This window comes from Rhinatrema bivittatum, chromosome 1 (assembly GCF_901001135.1).
Source record: "Rhinatrema bivittatum chromosome 1, aRhiBiv1.1, whole genome shotgun sequence".
NCBI lineage: Eukaryota > Metazoa > Chordata > Amphibia > Gymnophiona > Rhinatrematidae > Rhinatrema > Rhinatrema bivittatum.
In genome coordinates, this window is record NC_042615.1 from 724,368,536 (window position 1) to 724,384,094 (window position 15,559).

The following is a 15,559-nucleotide window of genomic DNA, read 5'->3' on the forward strand; positions in this document are numbered from 1 at the left end:
GGCAAGTGGAAGCGAATTGAATAATCTTGAGACTGCAAGTTCCAACATGACAGCAGTGAGCACTGAAGTTATCACATGTGTGATCTCGCCCATTGCACCTCTTCCAGGGTTGCCGCCATCAAACAGAGAACTTGGAGATAGCTCCACATTGTCAGGCTTATGGAGCGCTGCAGCTGATGCACCTAGGACATCAACTTTCTTATCCATGTGGTCAGAAGGAAAATCTTGCCCTGCTTGGTGTCGAACGGGACTCCCAGATATCCCAAGGACTAGGAAGGTTTGAGACTAATCTTGTCCAGGTTTACTAAACAACTAAGTTCCTGAAGCAAGGAGGTTACCCTGTTGGTCCATCTGGAGACTCTCTTCCACTGATTTGGCCTAGATCAAGCAGTTGTCCAAGTACAGGTGCACCAGGATTCTCTTTTCTCAACGCTGCCACTACGACCACCATAACCTTGGAAGATATTCTGGGTGCGGTGGCTAGGCAAAAGGCAGTCCCGGAACTGATAATGGCGACTCAGTACCACAAAGCATAGGAAATGTTGGTGTTCTTGATGGATTGGAATATGTAGGTAAGCCTAGGACAGGTCCAGTGAGGTTAAGAACTTTCCTGATTATACGGCCATTATCAGGGAGCGTAATGTTTCCATGCGGAAATGATTCACTCGTAGATATCAGTTGACCCTCTTGAGGTCCAGGATGGGGCAAAGGGAACCTTCCTTCTTGGGTATGATGAAATAGATGGAATAATGCCCTATATTTTCCTGGGGGCAGGTCCTGGGATTATAGACCTCATCCTGAGGAGCTTTAAAATAGTAATCTCCACTGCCTGTTTCTTATGCTGGGAGTGCAAGGAGACATCATGAATACATCCAGAGGAGTGCTGTGAAATTCCAGCGCATAGCCTTCTCATATGACTTCCAGTACCCATTTGTCTGAAGTGATCTTGACCCACCGCTGGTAGAAGAGGGACAGTTGATCCCCTATCTCCTCGTTCCGAAGGTGGGTCGGCAAAATTTAATTGGGGGGTTCAGGACTGTGACGTCCCAAAGTGCTGAGACCTCTGAAACGTTGAGTAGGGGTGAAAACATTGGGAGTCCCTGGATCGGCCCCTCATAAGCGAGGGGCACTGTAACTGATTCCTCTTATCTTCCAGTAGCCGGGGGACTGGAGATTCATCCCATTTACTGGTCAGCTTTTCCAATTCACTTCCGAAAAGGAGAGATCCTTTAAAGGGTATCTTTGTAAGATTGGCCTTGAAGGTTGCATCTGCTGACCAATTCTGCAGACATAGCTGTCTTCTGGCCACCATCACAGAGGCCACTCCTCTAGCCAAAGTGTGGACTAGATCCGAGCCCGCGCCTGCTAAAAAGGCGGCAGCGGGTTCCATAACTGCTCTAGAATTCACTCCCAAGTCATCCACCTCCTGAGAGAGGAGTAGGCACGAATGAGCTACTAGGGCACAACAAGAAGCAATCTGCAAGGTAATTGCTACTGCATCAAAGGCTTGTTTAAAGAACAGACTCCATCTGTCTATCGTGTGCATCCTTTAAGGCCGCTCTTCCCTCCACTGGGATAGTTGTTCGCTTAGAGACGGCACAGACCAGAACATCCACTTTAGGGAAATGCAAATGCTCTCTCACTGCTGGATTCAGTGGGTATAGAGCTTCTAATGCTCATCCCCCTTTAAAACTTGCTTCTGGGGCATCCCATTCTAGGTCAATCAATTCCTGGATGGCTTCCAGTACTGGAAAGTATCAAGAGGCTTTCCATAGGGAGATCAAAATGAGATTCTTCTTTGGTTCTGTCACAGAACTGAACCCAGGGACTCCCAGTGTCTCAGGCACTGGGAAACCAAGGCCAGCAATTTGTCTTTATGAAAAACAATTGCAACATGGTTCGATACAGTTCCAACCCAGGGGGAATTTCCCCTTCTTCCAAGGGGTCCAGATCATCAATAATCATAAATAATAATCATCAATAATCAATAATCAAAAATTCATCAATAATACAACTAAGGACTGCTTCTACAAATTACAAGTGCTAAAAAGACTCAAACCACTCCTACATTTCCATGATTTCAGGACAGTCCTCCAAGCCACGCTTTTTGCCAAAATAGACTACTGTAACGCCCTCCTACTGGGTCTCCCCGCCTCCACCACCAAACCTCTTCAGATGCTCCAGAACGCGGCTGCCAGAATCTTGACAAACACCAACCGTGGAGACCACATCACACTCATCCTTAGGAACCTACATTGGCTCCCAATAAGTTTCAGAATCTTACACAAGTCCCTCACCATCATCCACAAAACCGTTCACAAACAACTCCCGCTCAACCTTCAGATCCCGTTTAGACTCCACACCTCTACAAGACCCATCAGAGAAGCTTACCAAGGAACCTGCACATCCCCACAACAAAATCCACCCTTCATACAGCCACCAGAGAACATGCATTCTCGACAGCGGGTCCTGCCATCTAGAATGCCATTCCAATAGATTTCAGACTGGAACCCTGCCTTTTGACATTTCAGAAAAAACTCAAGACCTGGCTGTTTCAACAAGCCTTCCCTTAACCATTTCGGTTCATTTACAAGTGCCACTTGTATAGAACTCTATATATATATATGTCTCTAGGCATCTCCAATATGCCGCTTGTTAAGTTTACTTCGTCTAACCTTAGCCTCTAGCTTCTTCAGCTCCCAAGTTCACTCGACCCTTTTTTATTATAACTTTGCTTCTTCTTCAATGTTAATGTTATTACCCCCTTGTTTCTTGTAAACTGATATGATATGATCGGTATCATGAATGTCGGTATAGAAAAGAGTTAAATAAATAAATCATCCTCTTCTTCTGAGCCATCTGGGTCCCTACCAGGTGAGGTCTGTCGATAGGTCTAGGAGAGGGAGGGCTTACCGGCTGAAGTTCCGCTCGGACAGGGGCAAGTGAGGTAGTAGACTGCGCCTGTACAAAGGCTTGTAGACTCTGGAAAAGTTCCACCCCTGAGAAGGCAGCTGGGTCCATGCCTAGCCCAGGGTGGAGAGATGTACTTTCAATGGCTCAATAAGGTTCAATGGCTGATTGTTATTGTTCAATGTTCCATGTAAAAAAAACCCCGGTCTAACCTCCCAGACCAGGGCAACCTTTTCGTTACTTGTAAACCGGATTGATTTGTATTGTATACAGGAATTCCGGTATATAAAAATTAAAAATAAATAAATAAATAAAGGAGTTGAATGATAAACCCTTAGCCAGTCCATTCTGCAAGAAAGCTAGAGTCTGCGACAATGAGGCTCACTGAAAGGTCAATTTCTTATGAGCGCACCAAGACTCGAAAACCCTCCACATGTAGCATAAGCCAAAGAGATGGAGGACTTATGAGCTTGTAACGAAGTATGGCATGTTCTTATGTTCTTAACATCCTCTGGTTATCCCCTTTTTCTTAAATGCTGCCGCTCAAAAGCCAAGCCGCTAGACAAAAGCAATCTGCCTTATTGAAAAAAATAGGACCTTGACAAAGCAGGTTTGGAAGATGTCCCAGCTTTAGCAGAGCATCCACCACTAAATTGACCAGGTCCGCAAACCAAGGTTGTCAAAGCCACTCTGGAGCCACTAGAATTACTCTTCCTGGGTGGACCTCTATTCGCCTCAGTATCTTGTCCACCAGAGGCCATGGTGGAAACACATATCAGAACATCGCTTGGCCAAAGAAGAACCAGGGCGTCGACCCCTTCCACTTCTCGCTCTCTCTTGTGACTGAAGAATCGAGGAGTTTTGGCATTCCACTGAGTTGCCATTAGATCCATATGAGGAACACCTCATTTGTGGGTAATGAGACTCATCACTTCTTCTGATAGCTCTGATAGTCTGGGAAACAAGGGTTGGTAATTCGTCCTTGTGGAAGAAGCGAAGCATGGTTCGGTATGGTTCCATATCTCCTTCTTCCAGGGAGTCACTCATCATTTGAGGTGTCTGGGTCCCTGTTAGGGAAGTTCTTGGTTAGGAGAGGCATGTCTCGAGGCATCTGAGCCGGATCTTGTGCTTCTCGCAGGACTTGAGCCTGGGGCGCAAGTTGGGGCTGATTGCACCTAAACGAAGGCTTGCAACCCTTGGAAAAATTCCAACCAAGAGAAGGTCCCTGGGTCCGTGTTAATACCAGGTGAAGTCGGAGTAGGGGCCCCAGAAGTGCCCTCCTGTGGGGAAGCCATCTCGGAGATGCAAAGGTCCGAGGAACTATCATCAGTAGTTCTGGAACCATCTCCCAACAGCAAGGGCCAGGCTTTGGTTCCTCCTGGGCTTCTTCGCAATGTTAGCACAGGCAGGACTCCAATTCAGAATGCACGGCTCTTATGTGGCAGGCTGTGCAAAGAGTGCCTTCTGGCATTCTTGGGTGCCGGTGCCATTATCTGTATGTGTTTGCGCGCGTGCAGTTGTAAACGCGGTTGTGCCTGTAGTTGTGCGTGTCGGGTGTGCTCAGTTGTGTGCGCCGCTGTGCGTGTGTCTGTATTGGACGCGTGCAAGTTAGGCGCCTTTGCCGCCTGGCCTGCCCCATGCATACCACCGGTCGAGAAGGGAAGATGGCGCCAACAAACCCTATGCGTAAGATGGTGCCCCTCGAGGGTCTCCACCTGTGTGGACCCTTGCACCGGATCGGGGCGTAGCTCAAGCGATGCTGCTCAATCCAATCGGTGCTCCCTTCTAACCTCGCCGGGAATGGATTCAGTATGGCAATCCGAGCTCTGGAGACCGGAGACCTGAATTTAAAGATTTTTTTCTTACCTGTTCTCGGTGCTTACCGATCGTGTGCCGGAAGGTCTCCAGCTGCAGGGGGAGAGGGAATTACCTTCACCGCCACGCTCGTTTCTGCACCCGCTGCCTTTCAGCCACACTGGGGGCTAAGTCCATGCCGGGAACCGGCTGCTGGACCAAGGCACACCTCTGAGGGATATCTAAGAGAACCTCAGGAATTCTCGACTGGGGGAGGGACCCTTAGGTATCACCGCAGGAGAGCGGGGCTCGATCTTCCTTAAGGTAAATTTTTGTTTCTTCTTTGCTGTAATTCTTAACACTATTCTAGTGTGGAATAGTGTCCACATCTGCTAGGAGACGGAGAGATACTGAAGAGCTGAGGTTACTGCAGGGGTCTATCTAGAGTGACGTCAGCTTTGAAATCTGACTCCGTCTCCCATCTGCTAGCAGAAGAGCACAATACCCACTGGTCCTGAGTCCATCTGGCTACATGCTAGGAAAATCATATTGCCATTTAACAAAACACAACTCTAGTAAAACAGCTAACACTCTTACACCTTAAATAATAATTATGGTATAACGCTAATAAAGATTCCTATAAAATTTTGTGAGAGCTCAATTGACGGTTGGCTTTGGACTGCGACAGTCAAAACACAAGAGCCAGGGGAGTCACTGATTTGGAGCAGATCTCTCTAAGAATTAGCTTGTCCATTTCTGAATTACCTTTTCGATCTCATTCCTAGAAGTCCCCCCCCCCCCCCTTTTTTTTTTTTTTTAAATGAATACATTTTTCTTCTGTATATTTTGAAAATGTATTTTTGGAATACAAGAAAAGCACTTTATTGAAACCATATGCCCAGTTCTCAATTTTCTTTTAATGAAGACAATCGTCAGATAATGGTGTTGCATTTATATTATGGCATATCAGTAAGGTGCCAAAACTATCACTTCTATTAATTTCTAGAGTGCCACTGGATCGACACAGCGCTGTACAAATACACTTAAAGGATAGTTCCTTCTCAGGTAGAGATTACAATCTAGTCAAAACATACAGCACAAGGTTATGATAAGGATCAGCCCACATTTGAGGAGCACTCTCTAAAAATTAAATATTAGTATTTCTTTAGGATTAAAATAAAATCAGAATTTAAAGTGGGGTTCTTAATGATTTATTTTCTTTTAAATTCCAACCGAATTATTTGCAATCACTGCTAGTGGTATTACTGCTTTTTAAACTATTTATTTGATGCTCTCCTCTTCCTGTGCTCGGATACCTCTTGGGTAGAGAGACACTGCAAGAGAATTATCTTGCACAGTGCGGTAAACAAAGCACTATGTAAATAGTAATACTGTCGAAATGCAAAAAAAGTTTCATCTCGCATTCATCCATCCTCAGGTTTATATACCACGGTCATAACTCTGTCTCCATGCGTTCAGCGTCAAGAACATACAACGTACAGCACAAGAAAGGCATGTCATCTTGCATTTTACCTACCCAACGGAAATCTTTTCCATCGAACTTGCGAGCATTTGTGAATAGCACAGTCCTGGCTGGCATATTAATACCCATTGCAAAAGTCTCTGTTGCAAACAAGGCCTGAAAGTGAAAAGATAAAAAAAAAAAAAGTTGAGGCAAATTGAAAAGCAAACTGTTTTACGAAAACAAATAACCTGTGCTCTACAGTCAGGCACTACTGAAGTGTGTCACAAGGTAGCTAGTCATATCAGACCTACAATTCTACAATTTAGAGTCTGATCTGAGTTTTGGTCCAAACTTGTAGGAGAGGGAAGGTACTTAAAATCCTGCAAATCAGTTTGCTTGTCAAAGGACTTATTTTCTTGCAACGTCTGGAAGGGAAACAAATCCTCCACAGAAATAACTGTGCAAAAAGCACGGTGGGACTTATACCAGATTTATAAATTAGCACTTTTGGGCAAAAGCTCCAGAATAATTTATTTCACACTTTTATTTGTGCATTTTTTGTGAGGAAAAAAAACGATATGACATGTACTACTTCAAAGCCAAGCAATCATAAGAACTTGTAGGATCTGTGTGTTCGTTTTGCTCTCTTTCTTTTGAGCCAAACTTCAATCTGGCCGCAACACTGCCAGCAAGCGAGCATGAAATTTCTCATTAGCATGATGACAAATGCCCATAGAAACTTGCTTCTGACATTACCCAATGGAGGTGATGGATGCAAGTAGCTTATTGTAATTCAGGAAAGCATGGGACATTCATCATATTCTTCAAATGAAAGTTCTTTTTATATTACACAAACGCACACTTTATAATCTCAGCAGTGAGGTGCCACCATGACGACAATTTTAGGAAAGTTAAAGGACAGACAGCATCCTTATCAAGATTATAATGCAGGATTTTATTGCCTTCATATGTATTAGTTGGCCTAATATATATGCCCTTCATTAAAAAGTTAACTGTGGAGGTTTGCATAAAGCATTCTATAAATGAATTAGTAATAAATTATGCATTTGTGATCTTAAACACACAACTGACTTCTGAGAGAGAGATTCCAAGTCATGTATATATGCCCCTTTTATTACCTGAAGCCCTACTGAGAATAGTAAATAGAATTTTAGTTAGAAAAATGCACATAGCACATACCTTTATTAATCCCTCCGAAAAAAGAATTTCTATAGTTTCTTTCAAAATGGGAAGCAAACCTCCGTGATGGATCCCAATTCCCCTCTTCAGAAGAGGGAGCACATGCTCAACCTATCAACGCCAAGAAAACTTGATCAGCAGTGACAGTGTGGCAAACCATAAAATGTAGAAAACTCCCGGTATGGTCCCCAGACTTTCTGCTTTTAATGTGTTTGTGCTCTTCCAATTTGAAAGGCAGTAACAGCCACAAATGAACATGCACATTGAGCTGATAGAAAACGTAATTAATCACAGTAGATCTTTGCCTTTATCGTGCTAAGAATAGCTCCCTAACAAATGGTACCATGTATATCCTTGCAAGTTAAAGGCACAGGCTCGATCCAGTTACTTAGCCTCAGACCTCTCAGGCTGGCTAGTAACACAGCAGGTGCTACAAACTTCTGCAAATGGACAGCCTTAATTAGTCAAGAAGGAGAGGTGGAGGCAGAGTATGCATACCTCCTCAACTATGAATAAATCTGAGTGACGTATACAGTGATCTTGATAACTGTGTTAGCCTCTCAATGAAGGTGATGAACACAAATACAGAACTGGAATTCAGAAAAACATGGGACAAGAACAGAGTCCTTAGTTACAGGGAAGTGAGGGTAAAGCAACAGGATAAAAAAAATTAGATGGTTTAGATCAGTGGTTCTCAACTCAGTTCTTGACACACAGCTAGCCAGTCAGGTTTTCAGGATATCTAAAATGAATATGAATGAGATAAATTTGCATGCACAATCTCCATTATATGTAACTCTCTCTCATGCATATTCATCGCAGATATCCTGAAAACTGACAGGCTAGAAGTGACCCAAGGACTAGGATGAGCTCAAGTTTAAGTTAGTTTAAATCTGATATACTGCCTTTCACATAACCAAGGTGATTTACAATACAACACAAATTACCTAAATTATAAAATACATAAAAAACAGAATAAAAACAGAATAAATAACCAACAAATAATACAAACCTAATGCAATCAAATATTACAACAAGCAGCATAATAAAATCAATACCCAGTCAATGAGCAGTTGGGCTAAAATTTAGGGTGATTTACTTCCAGTTGAACTGCTAAAGGAAAGGAGTTCCATAGAAGACTGTCTTGATTGAAAAAAAAAAAAAAGTGGAATGCCTTGTTAACTCAAATTTAATGTGGAAAGGAATTTCTAAAAGATCTTTCTGAGAAGAACATAATCTTGGAGGAAAATAATGATTTAACAAACCTGACAGACAGCGTGGATGGTGTCTCTGAAGTAATAAAGCATGCATAATAGCTTAAACTTTATCCAAGACATCACAGAGAGCCAATTAAGCTTCTCCAAAACATAAGAGACATGGTTATATTTCTGAAGATTAAATATATAACAGGCTGCAGTGTTTTATACCAACTGGAAGCGTTTGAATAGATTTGCCGAAAGACCTAGATAAGGAGAATTACTACTTACCAGATAATTTTCTTTTCTTTAATCAAGATAGGTGGATCCACACCAGTGGGTTATGCACCTCTACCAGCAGATGGAAACTGAGCAAAACTGATGTCACAGTATACATAGTACTGCACAGACATTAGCCTGCCAGTATTCTCTGCAAAAGTCAACTGTGGACAAACTAACAAAACCTGATTATTAACAGATAACCACTCCAGCACTCAGCTAACAGGAAACCACTGAGCTCAGACAAGGAGTATAACACTATAGAGACTGGATTGACATTTACCAGTAACCCCTGGAAAACGCAGCCACACCGGAGGACTGCCGCACAGTCATTTGGCAGACAAGGGTTGGAAGTTAGAGCCACCTATCTTCATTAAAGAAAAGTTAATCATCAGTAAATTGTAATTTCTCCTTTCTTACGATTCAGATAGGTGGATCCACACCAGTGGGATGTTTCAAAGCTACTCCCGAACAGGGCTGGAGGCAGCCCATGGTCCGATCAATACTGCACGTGCAAAGGCTGCATTCTCCTGGGTCTTCACCTTTTCCAGGCATTACCGCCTGGATGTAGATAAGGAGGACAACGTCGCAGCTCGGAAAATCTAGATGGAAGACAGCAATCTAATCTCTGCCCATGACACTGCCTGAGCCCTAACCTGACTAGGCAACGGCAGCTCAGCAACCACATACGCGGCGGTGACCAACTCCTTAATCCATCGGGCTATTGTAACCCACAATGTTGGCTCACCCTTTTTCTCCCACCATGGAGTATAATCAGCTGGTCAGTCTTCCTGAGAGGCTTAGAAACCTCTAAATACCTCAAGATATGCCTCAACATCCAAGGACCATAACAGGTGATATTCATCCACATTTCTTTCCCTGTCCAGAGTCAGCAGGGAAATTGACTAATTCAAATGAAAATCCAAGACCATCTTTGGCAAAAGGGATAGAACAGTATGCAACTGTATTGCCCCCGGAGTCACTCACAGGAACGGTTCCTGGAAAGACAAGGCCTGCAGGTCAGAGACTCTACGTGCAAAACAAATAGCCACAAGAAAGACCGTTTTCAAGGTAAATAACTTCAAGGAAGGCTATGCAGCAGTTGAAAGGTGGGACCCACCAGAAAACCCCAAACCAGATTAAGACTCCACAAGACACTGGCAACCACAGGGGAGGATGAAGATGCTTCACCACTTTTAAGAAACAAGCCACATCTGGATGTGCTGTCAAGGGTCCACCATCCACTTGACCTCAGAAACAGGCAAAAGCCACCACCTGTATCTTCAATTAAGGGCCAACCCTTTATTCAATCCAACCTGCAAAAATTCCAAACCCACACATATGCTAATGAAGTGGAGAACTTTCTTGCTCATAGCAAGGTGGCAATCACTATGGTGGAATATCCATGCTTCAGCAACTAAGCCCTCTCAAAGGCTATACCATAAGACAAAATAGAGTCAGATCTTTGTGAAGAACCAGCCGCTGCCTTAGCAGATCCCTGTGAACCAGTAATCGGATAGGAAAGTCTACCAGGAGCCTTCGCAAATCTGTATATCACAGCCTCTTGGGCCAATCTGGTGCCAACAGAAGCACCACCCCTGTGTGACTGTCTATCCTCCGAATCATTCTGCCCAACATGGGCCACGAGAGAAAGGCATATAGTAGCTTGCCCTCCAGCCACTTCTTCATGAGGGTATTGATGCCCAAGGACTTTTGATCTCTCTTGCAACTAAAGAAGCGAGGAACATTTGCACTGTGAGATGTCGCCAGCAGGTCTAGAAATGGGAGACTCCAGAGGTCCACTATAAGCTGGAATGCCTTGTTTGACAATTCCCATTCGCCTGGGACCAGACTCTTCTCCGTTGATAAAGTCGGTTCTTACATGGTCTTTTCCTGCAATGTGGGAGGCTGAGATCTCTTGAAGGTACACTTCAGCCCATGCCATAAGTTGGGCTATTTCCTGCGACACCTGCTGGCTTTTGGTTCCTCTCTAGTGATTGACGTAAGCGACTGTCGTTGCATTATCTGACATTATCTGGACCACTTGACCCTGCAATCGGTTGATGAATCGTAAGCATGCTAACCGAACAGCCTGGGCTTCCAGCCAATTGATGCTCCAGAGAGACTCTTCTGTACTCCAGTGCCCTTGTGCTGACAGCTTCGGATAGTGAGCTCCCAATCCCAGGCTCGCATCCATCGTGAATACTAGACAGTCCGGTGACTATAGGGAAACCTCCTTCCTTAGATGGTCTTTTTGCAACCACCATTGCAATTGTATGCTGATCTCCATCGGTAGGTGAAGCCATATCAAATGAGATTGTGGACTCCAATGAGGCAGCAGAGTGCACTGAAGAAGGCACATACATGCCCTTGCCCATGGAACCACCTCTAGGGTGGCTGCCACCAACCCAAGCACCTGTAGGTAATACCACACTGTCATGTGGATTGTTCCTGTCAACAATAGCACCTACACCACAATAGTGGTCCTCCAGCAGGAACACCCTGCCTTGCTTCACGTCGAACCGAGCACAGAGATACTTCAGTGTCTGGGATGGCTGTAGATTGCTCTTGGTCAAATTCACCACACAACCTAGCTTCTGTAGCAAGGAGATCAGCTTGCATGAGACCTGAAGGCTCTCTTCCAGACTCTTAGTCCAAATCAGTCAATTGGCTAAGTATGGGAGAACCAGAATGCCATCCTCTCTCAACACTGCTGCAACCACCACCAAAACCTTAGAAAAGGTTCTGGGCATGGTGGCCAACCCAAAAGGCAGCGCTCAAAACTGATAACGTTGCCCCAAAACAGTGAAACATAGAAACAATTGATGCTCCAGCCAGATGGGAATATGCAGGTATGACTGACAAATCCAGAGAGGTCAGAAACTCCTCTGACACGACCTGCCACTATCACTGAGCGTAATGTTTCCATGCAAAAATGAATTACCCGCAAATGACATGAGCACTGGAACTACAGCCCGCAGGCTGGGGAGCTCGATAATGTACACTCCACTGCTTATCTCTTCTGTGGAGAGTTGCAGGGAGACACCATGAAAACATCCTGAGGGACACTGAGAAACTACAGAGGGTAGCCATCTCTTATCACCTCCAGAACCCACTGGTTTGATGTGATCTTGACCCACCTCCGATAAAAAAAGGAGACAGGCGACCCCCTATCTCAGGTTCCGGGGGTGGGTTGGCACACCTTCATTGAAAGGCTCAGGGGGAACCACCACCCAAGCCCACGCCCCTATTGGACTGTCTCGAACAAAAGGACTGAGACCTACCGAAGGGCCGAGTCCTCTGAAAGGTCGCTCTTCTATAGGGCTGAAAATTCTTGGACCCCATTGCACGACCTCTCGTGCTAAAGGAGTATGGTGTCTGCTTCTTATCCTCTGGCAACTGAGGAAATGGTGATTCGCTCCACTTACTGGTCAGTTTCACCAACTCACTTCCAAATAAGAGTGAGCCTTCAAAGGGCAATTTTCTAAGGTTAGCCTTAGAGGTTGCATCAGCTGACCAATTTCTCAGCCATAACTGATGCCTGGCTGCTATTATCGAAGCCAACCCTCTGGTTCAGGTGTGGACCAAATCACAGCCCGCATCTGCCAAAAAGGTGGCTGCTGGTTCCATCACTGCCCTGGAATTCACTCCAGAATCATCGACCTCCTGAGATAGAAGTAAACAAGAGTGAGCCACCAGGAACAAGAAGCTACCTGCAAAGTCATTGCCACTGCTTCAAACGCTTGTTTAAGATGGTCTCAATCCTTCTATCGTGTATATCATTCAAGGCCGTTCCTCCCTTCACGGGGATAGTCATCCGCTTGGAGACTGCACAGACCAGCGCGCCCACCTTTGGAAAAACGCAGACGCTCTCTCACCATTGAATCCCAAGTATAGAGGCCTGCCAACACTTAACCACCTTTGAAATTAGCCTCTGGGGTGTCCCACTCAAGATCAATTAATTCTTGAATGGCCTCCATCACAGGGAAAAAACCAAGAGGCTTTATTGCAAGGAAACCAAAACAGGATTTTTCTTTGGCTCAGAACTGGAATCTGCCCCAGGTACTCCCAGCATTTTCAAAGTCTGGGAAATCAGATCCAGCAGCTCATCACTATGAAAGACCCGCAACATCGTCCTATACAGTTCTAGTCCTGGAGGAATTTCCCCATCCTCCAGGGAGTCAGGATTGGCCTTGTTATCCATGCCATCCGGATCTTATTGGGAAGGCCTATTGCTGATCTGGGTATGCTTCAGTGCTTAACAGCAGTACCGGGCTGCAGCTATGCCCTGGCAGGATTGGACTGGGCTGAGGATTGCGTTTAAATAAAAGACTGCAATCCTTGAAAAAATTCTACCAAAGAAAAGGCAGAAGGATCCACGCCAAAACCAGGAGGCACCTGCGCTGTGCCTACTGAGTTATCTTCCCTTGCTGATGAACCAGTTAAGGGGGGGTTCCAAAATCAGGCATCCCTCCTGACATATCTTTACCCAAGACACTCATCAGGCTGGGAAGAACCAGGCTTAGTAAAATCAGAGGAAGATAATGCTCCCTGAGCCTCCAAACAGCACTGGCAGACGTTAGAGGGCACACCAGGATGAGATACCTGGATATAACAGGCGGCCACACAGGGAAAGGTGCTTAGGTTTCTTAGCTATAAGCACCATTATTATTATAATTTTTTTTTTTTATTATGCATCCAAAATTTGGGCGCCTAAAATTTAGGTGTCCCAAGACTAGGCCCGCAAGACTGTGTGCATAAGATCAGGATGCCTAATCAACGTGCCCAATTTGTGCAGACAGGTAAGCGCGCATGCAACCCGGACGCCTATAACCTAGACGCCCAAACGACGTCTGACTAAGCATCCAAAAAACTGGACACACAGCCAGACGCACAGACTGAACTGACTGTCCTATAGAGCAGTGGTTCTCAACCGGTGTGTCGCGACACACCAGTGTGTTGCCAGGAACACGCAGGTATGTCGCCACACTTCCCGGTCCCCCACTGACCCAGCTGATCCCCGGTCCTCCTCTGCTCAGGCTTAAAATGCTGTCAGCTCAGGCGGAATATGGCAGGAGAGCTGGAGTCAGCGGCATCGGTATGGTCTCTTCTTCCTGCCCGCCCCCCCCGTGGCCCGGAAGAGGAAGTGGTGAGCATTGGGTGCGTGCAAGGGAAAAAGAGACCATGCTAGTGTGGTCAGCGTCAGCCCGAAGAACAGAAGAGAGGCACGGTCTGAAGAATGTGCAGCGCTGCTTGGAGGAAAATGAAGAAGAGCGTCAACCCCCGCGGCCGATGGGACTCCTCCTCCGCGAGGGCTGAAAATGAAGGTGGTTAGGGTAAGGAGGAGGCTGCTGCTGCCACTAGTTCCGGGGGGGGGGGGGGGGGGAGAGTGAGTGAATGAGATCCTGTGTGTGTTTGTGTGTGAGATAGCATGTATGTGAATGATTGAGAGCCTGTATATGTGAAAGAGAGTATGTGTGTGATTGAGAGCCTGCCTGTCAGAGAGAGAGAGAGCATGAATGTAAGTTTATGATCGGGAACCTGTACGTGTAAGTTTGTGATTGAAAACCTGTTTGTGTGAAAGAGAATGCGTGTGTGATTGAGATCAAGTGTATGTATGATTAAGAGCCTGTGTGTATAAGTAAAAGAGAGACTGTGTGTGTCTGTGTGTGATTGAGAGCTGGTTTAGGTGAGGGAGCATGTGAGTATGTGATTGAGAGCCTGTGTGTAAATGAGAGAAAGAGAGCGCATATGTGAATGAGAGTCTGTGTGAGAGAAAGAGACAGCATGTATGTGTGCAATTGAAAGCCTGTATGTGTAAGCGTGAAAAGACAGACAGCATGAGTGTAAATGTGTAATTAAGAGCCTATATAAGTGAGAGAGAAAAAGCATGTGTATATGTGAGCTATTTAGAGTCAGCGTGAAAGAGAGAGGAGAAAGTTGCAAGCAAACCATCCCTCTTCCTGCTAATTCAAAACAATCTCAGGGCACCTGGATATCAAACATTCCCAGGTATGCAGAGCAAAACATTTTTTGTATCCTTATTATTTTTCATTATTGGGGCTTTGTGTCTGCTATTTTGAAATATTTTATTGGTATCTAGAAATTTTTAATATGTTTTTTAATTATTGGATATTCCATTCATCAGCTGTTTTGAAATAATCTGTTCTGTTAGTATGGTTTTACTGCTACTGATTTGTTTTATAAGGACTGGTGATGTTTCTCTTTTTCCTTTGTTTACATTTCACACAGAGACCCTGGCTTGTTGCAGTTTCCAATTCAGTTTTTGTCTGCATGCTTCTAGTTATGCGTTTTAGTCTCTTTAATCTTTGTTAGGTGAGGGTCAGCACATGTGATTCAGGTGAGGTTTTCTGCTGGCGTGTAGTTTCTGTGTAGGGCTCTATAGTAGCCTGGCTTGCTCCGTTTTCCTAATAGGAGGTGTATTGATGTCGTAAGGCCTGGTGTAATATTTTCAGTGTTGCCTTTTCTTAAGTAAGGTGTTTACTGTTTGAGTACTGGAAATTGGTGCTGTTTTGGTGTGGGATGTTTACTATTTATGCAATTTCTGTTTAGTCAGTATATGTATCTTTCCCTTGTGTCATTCTTAACAATAAAAATAATACTGGGCCTTTTTTTTTTTTTTTATTTCCGCCCTGAATTGTAATGAGCAGTGTGTCACACATGTGAGCGTGGTCTGTCAGGTGTGGCATGATGG

General features: G+C 44.9%; 1 protein-coding gene across 1 annotated transcript in view; it reads right to left on the reverse strand.

Moving 5' to 3' along the window:
- The window catches only part of MTREX (Mtr4 exosome RNA helicase), a 325,983-nt gene that overhangs the window by 225,425 nt on the left and 84,999 nt on the right, over positions 1-15,559 (reverse strand). The window contains exons 13-14 of the mRNA XM_029577212.1: positions 7,370-7,480; positions 6,242-6,343 (exon numbers count right to left, since the gene is read on the reverse strand). Coding sequence (XP_029433072.1) covers positions 6,242-6,343; positions 7,370-7,480 — 213 coding nt within the window. The remainder of the gene's footprint in view (positions 1-6,241; positions 6,344-7,369; positions 7,481-15,559) is intronic.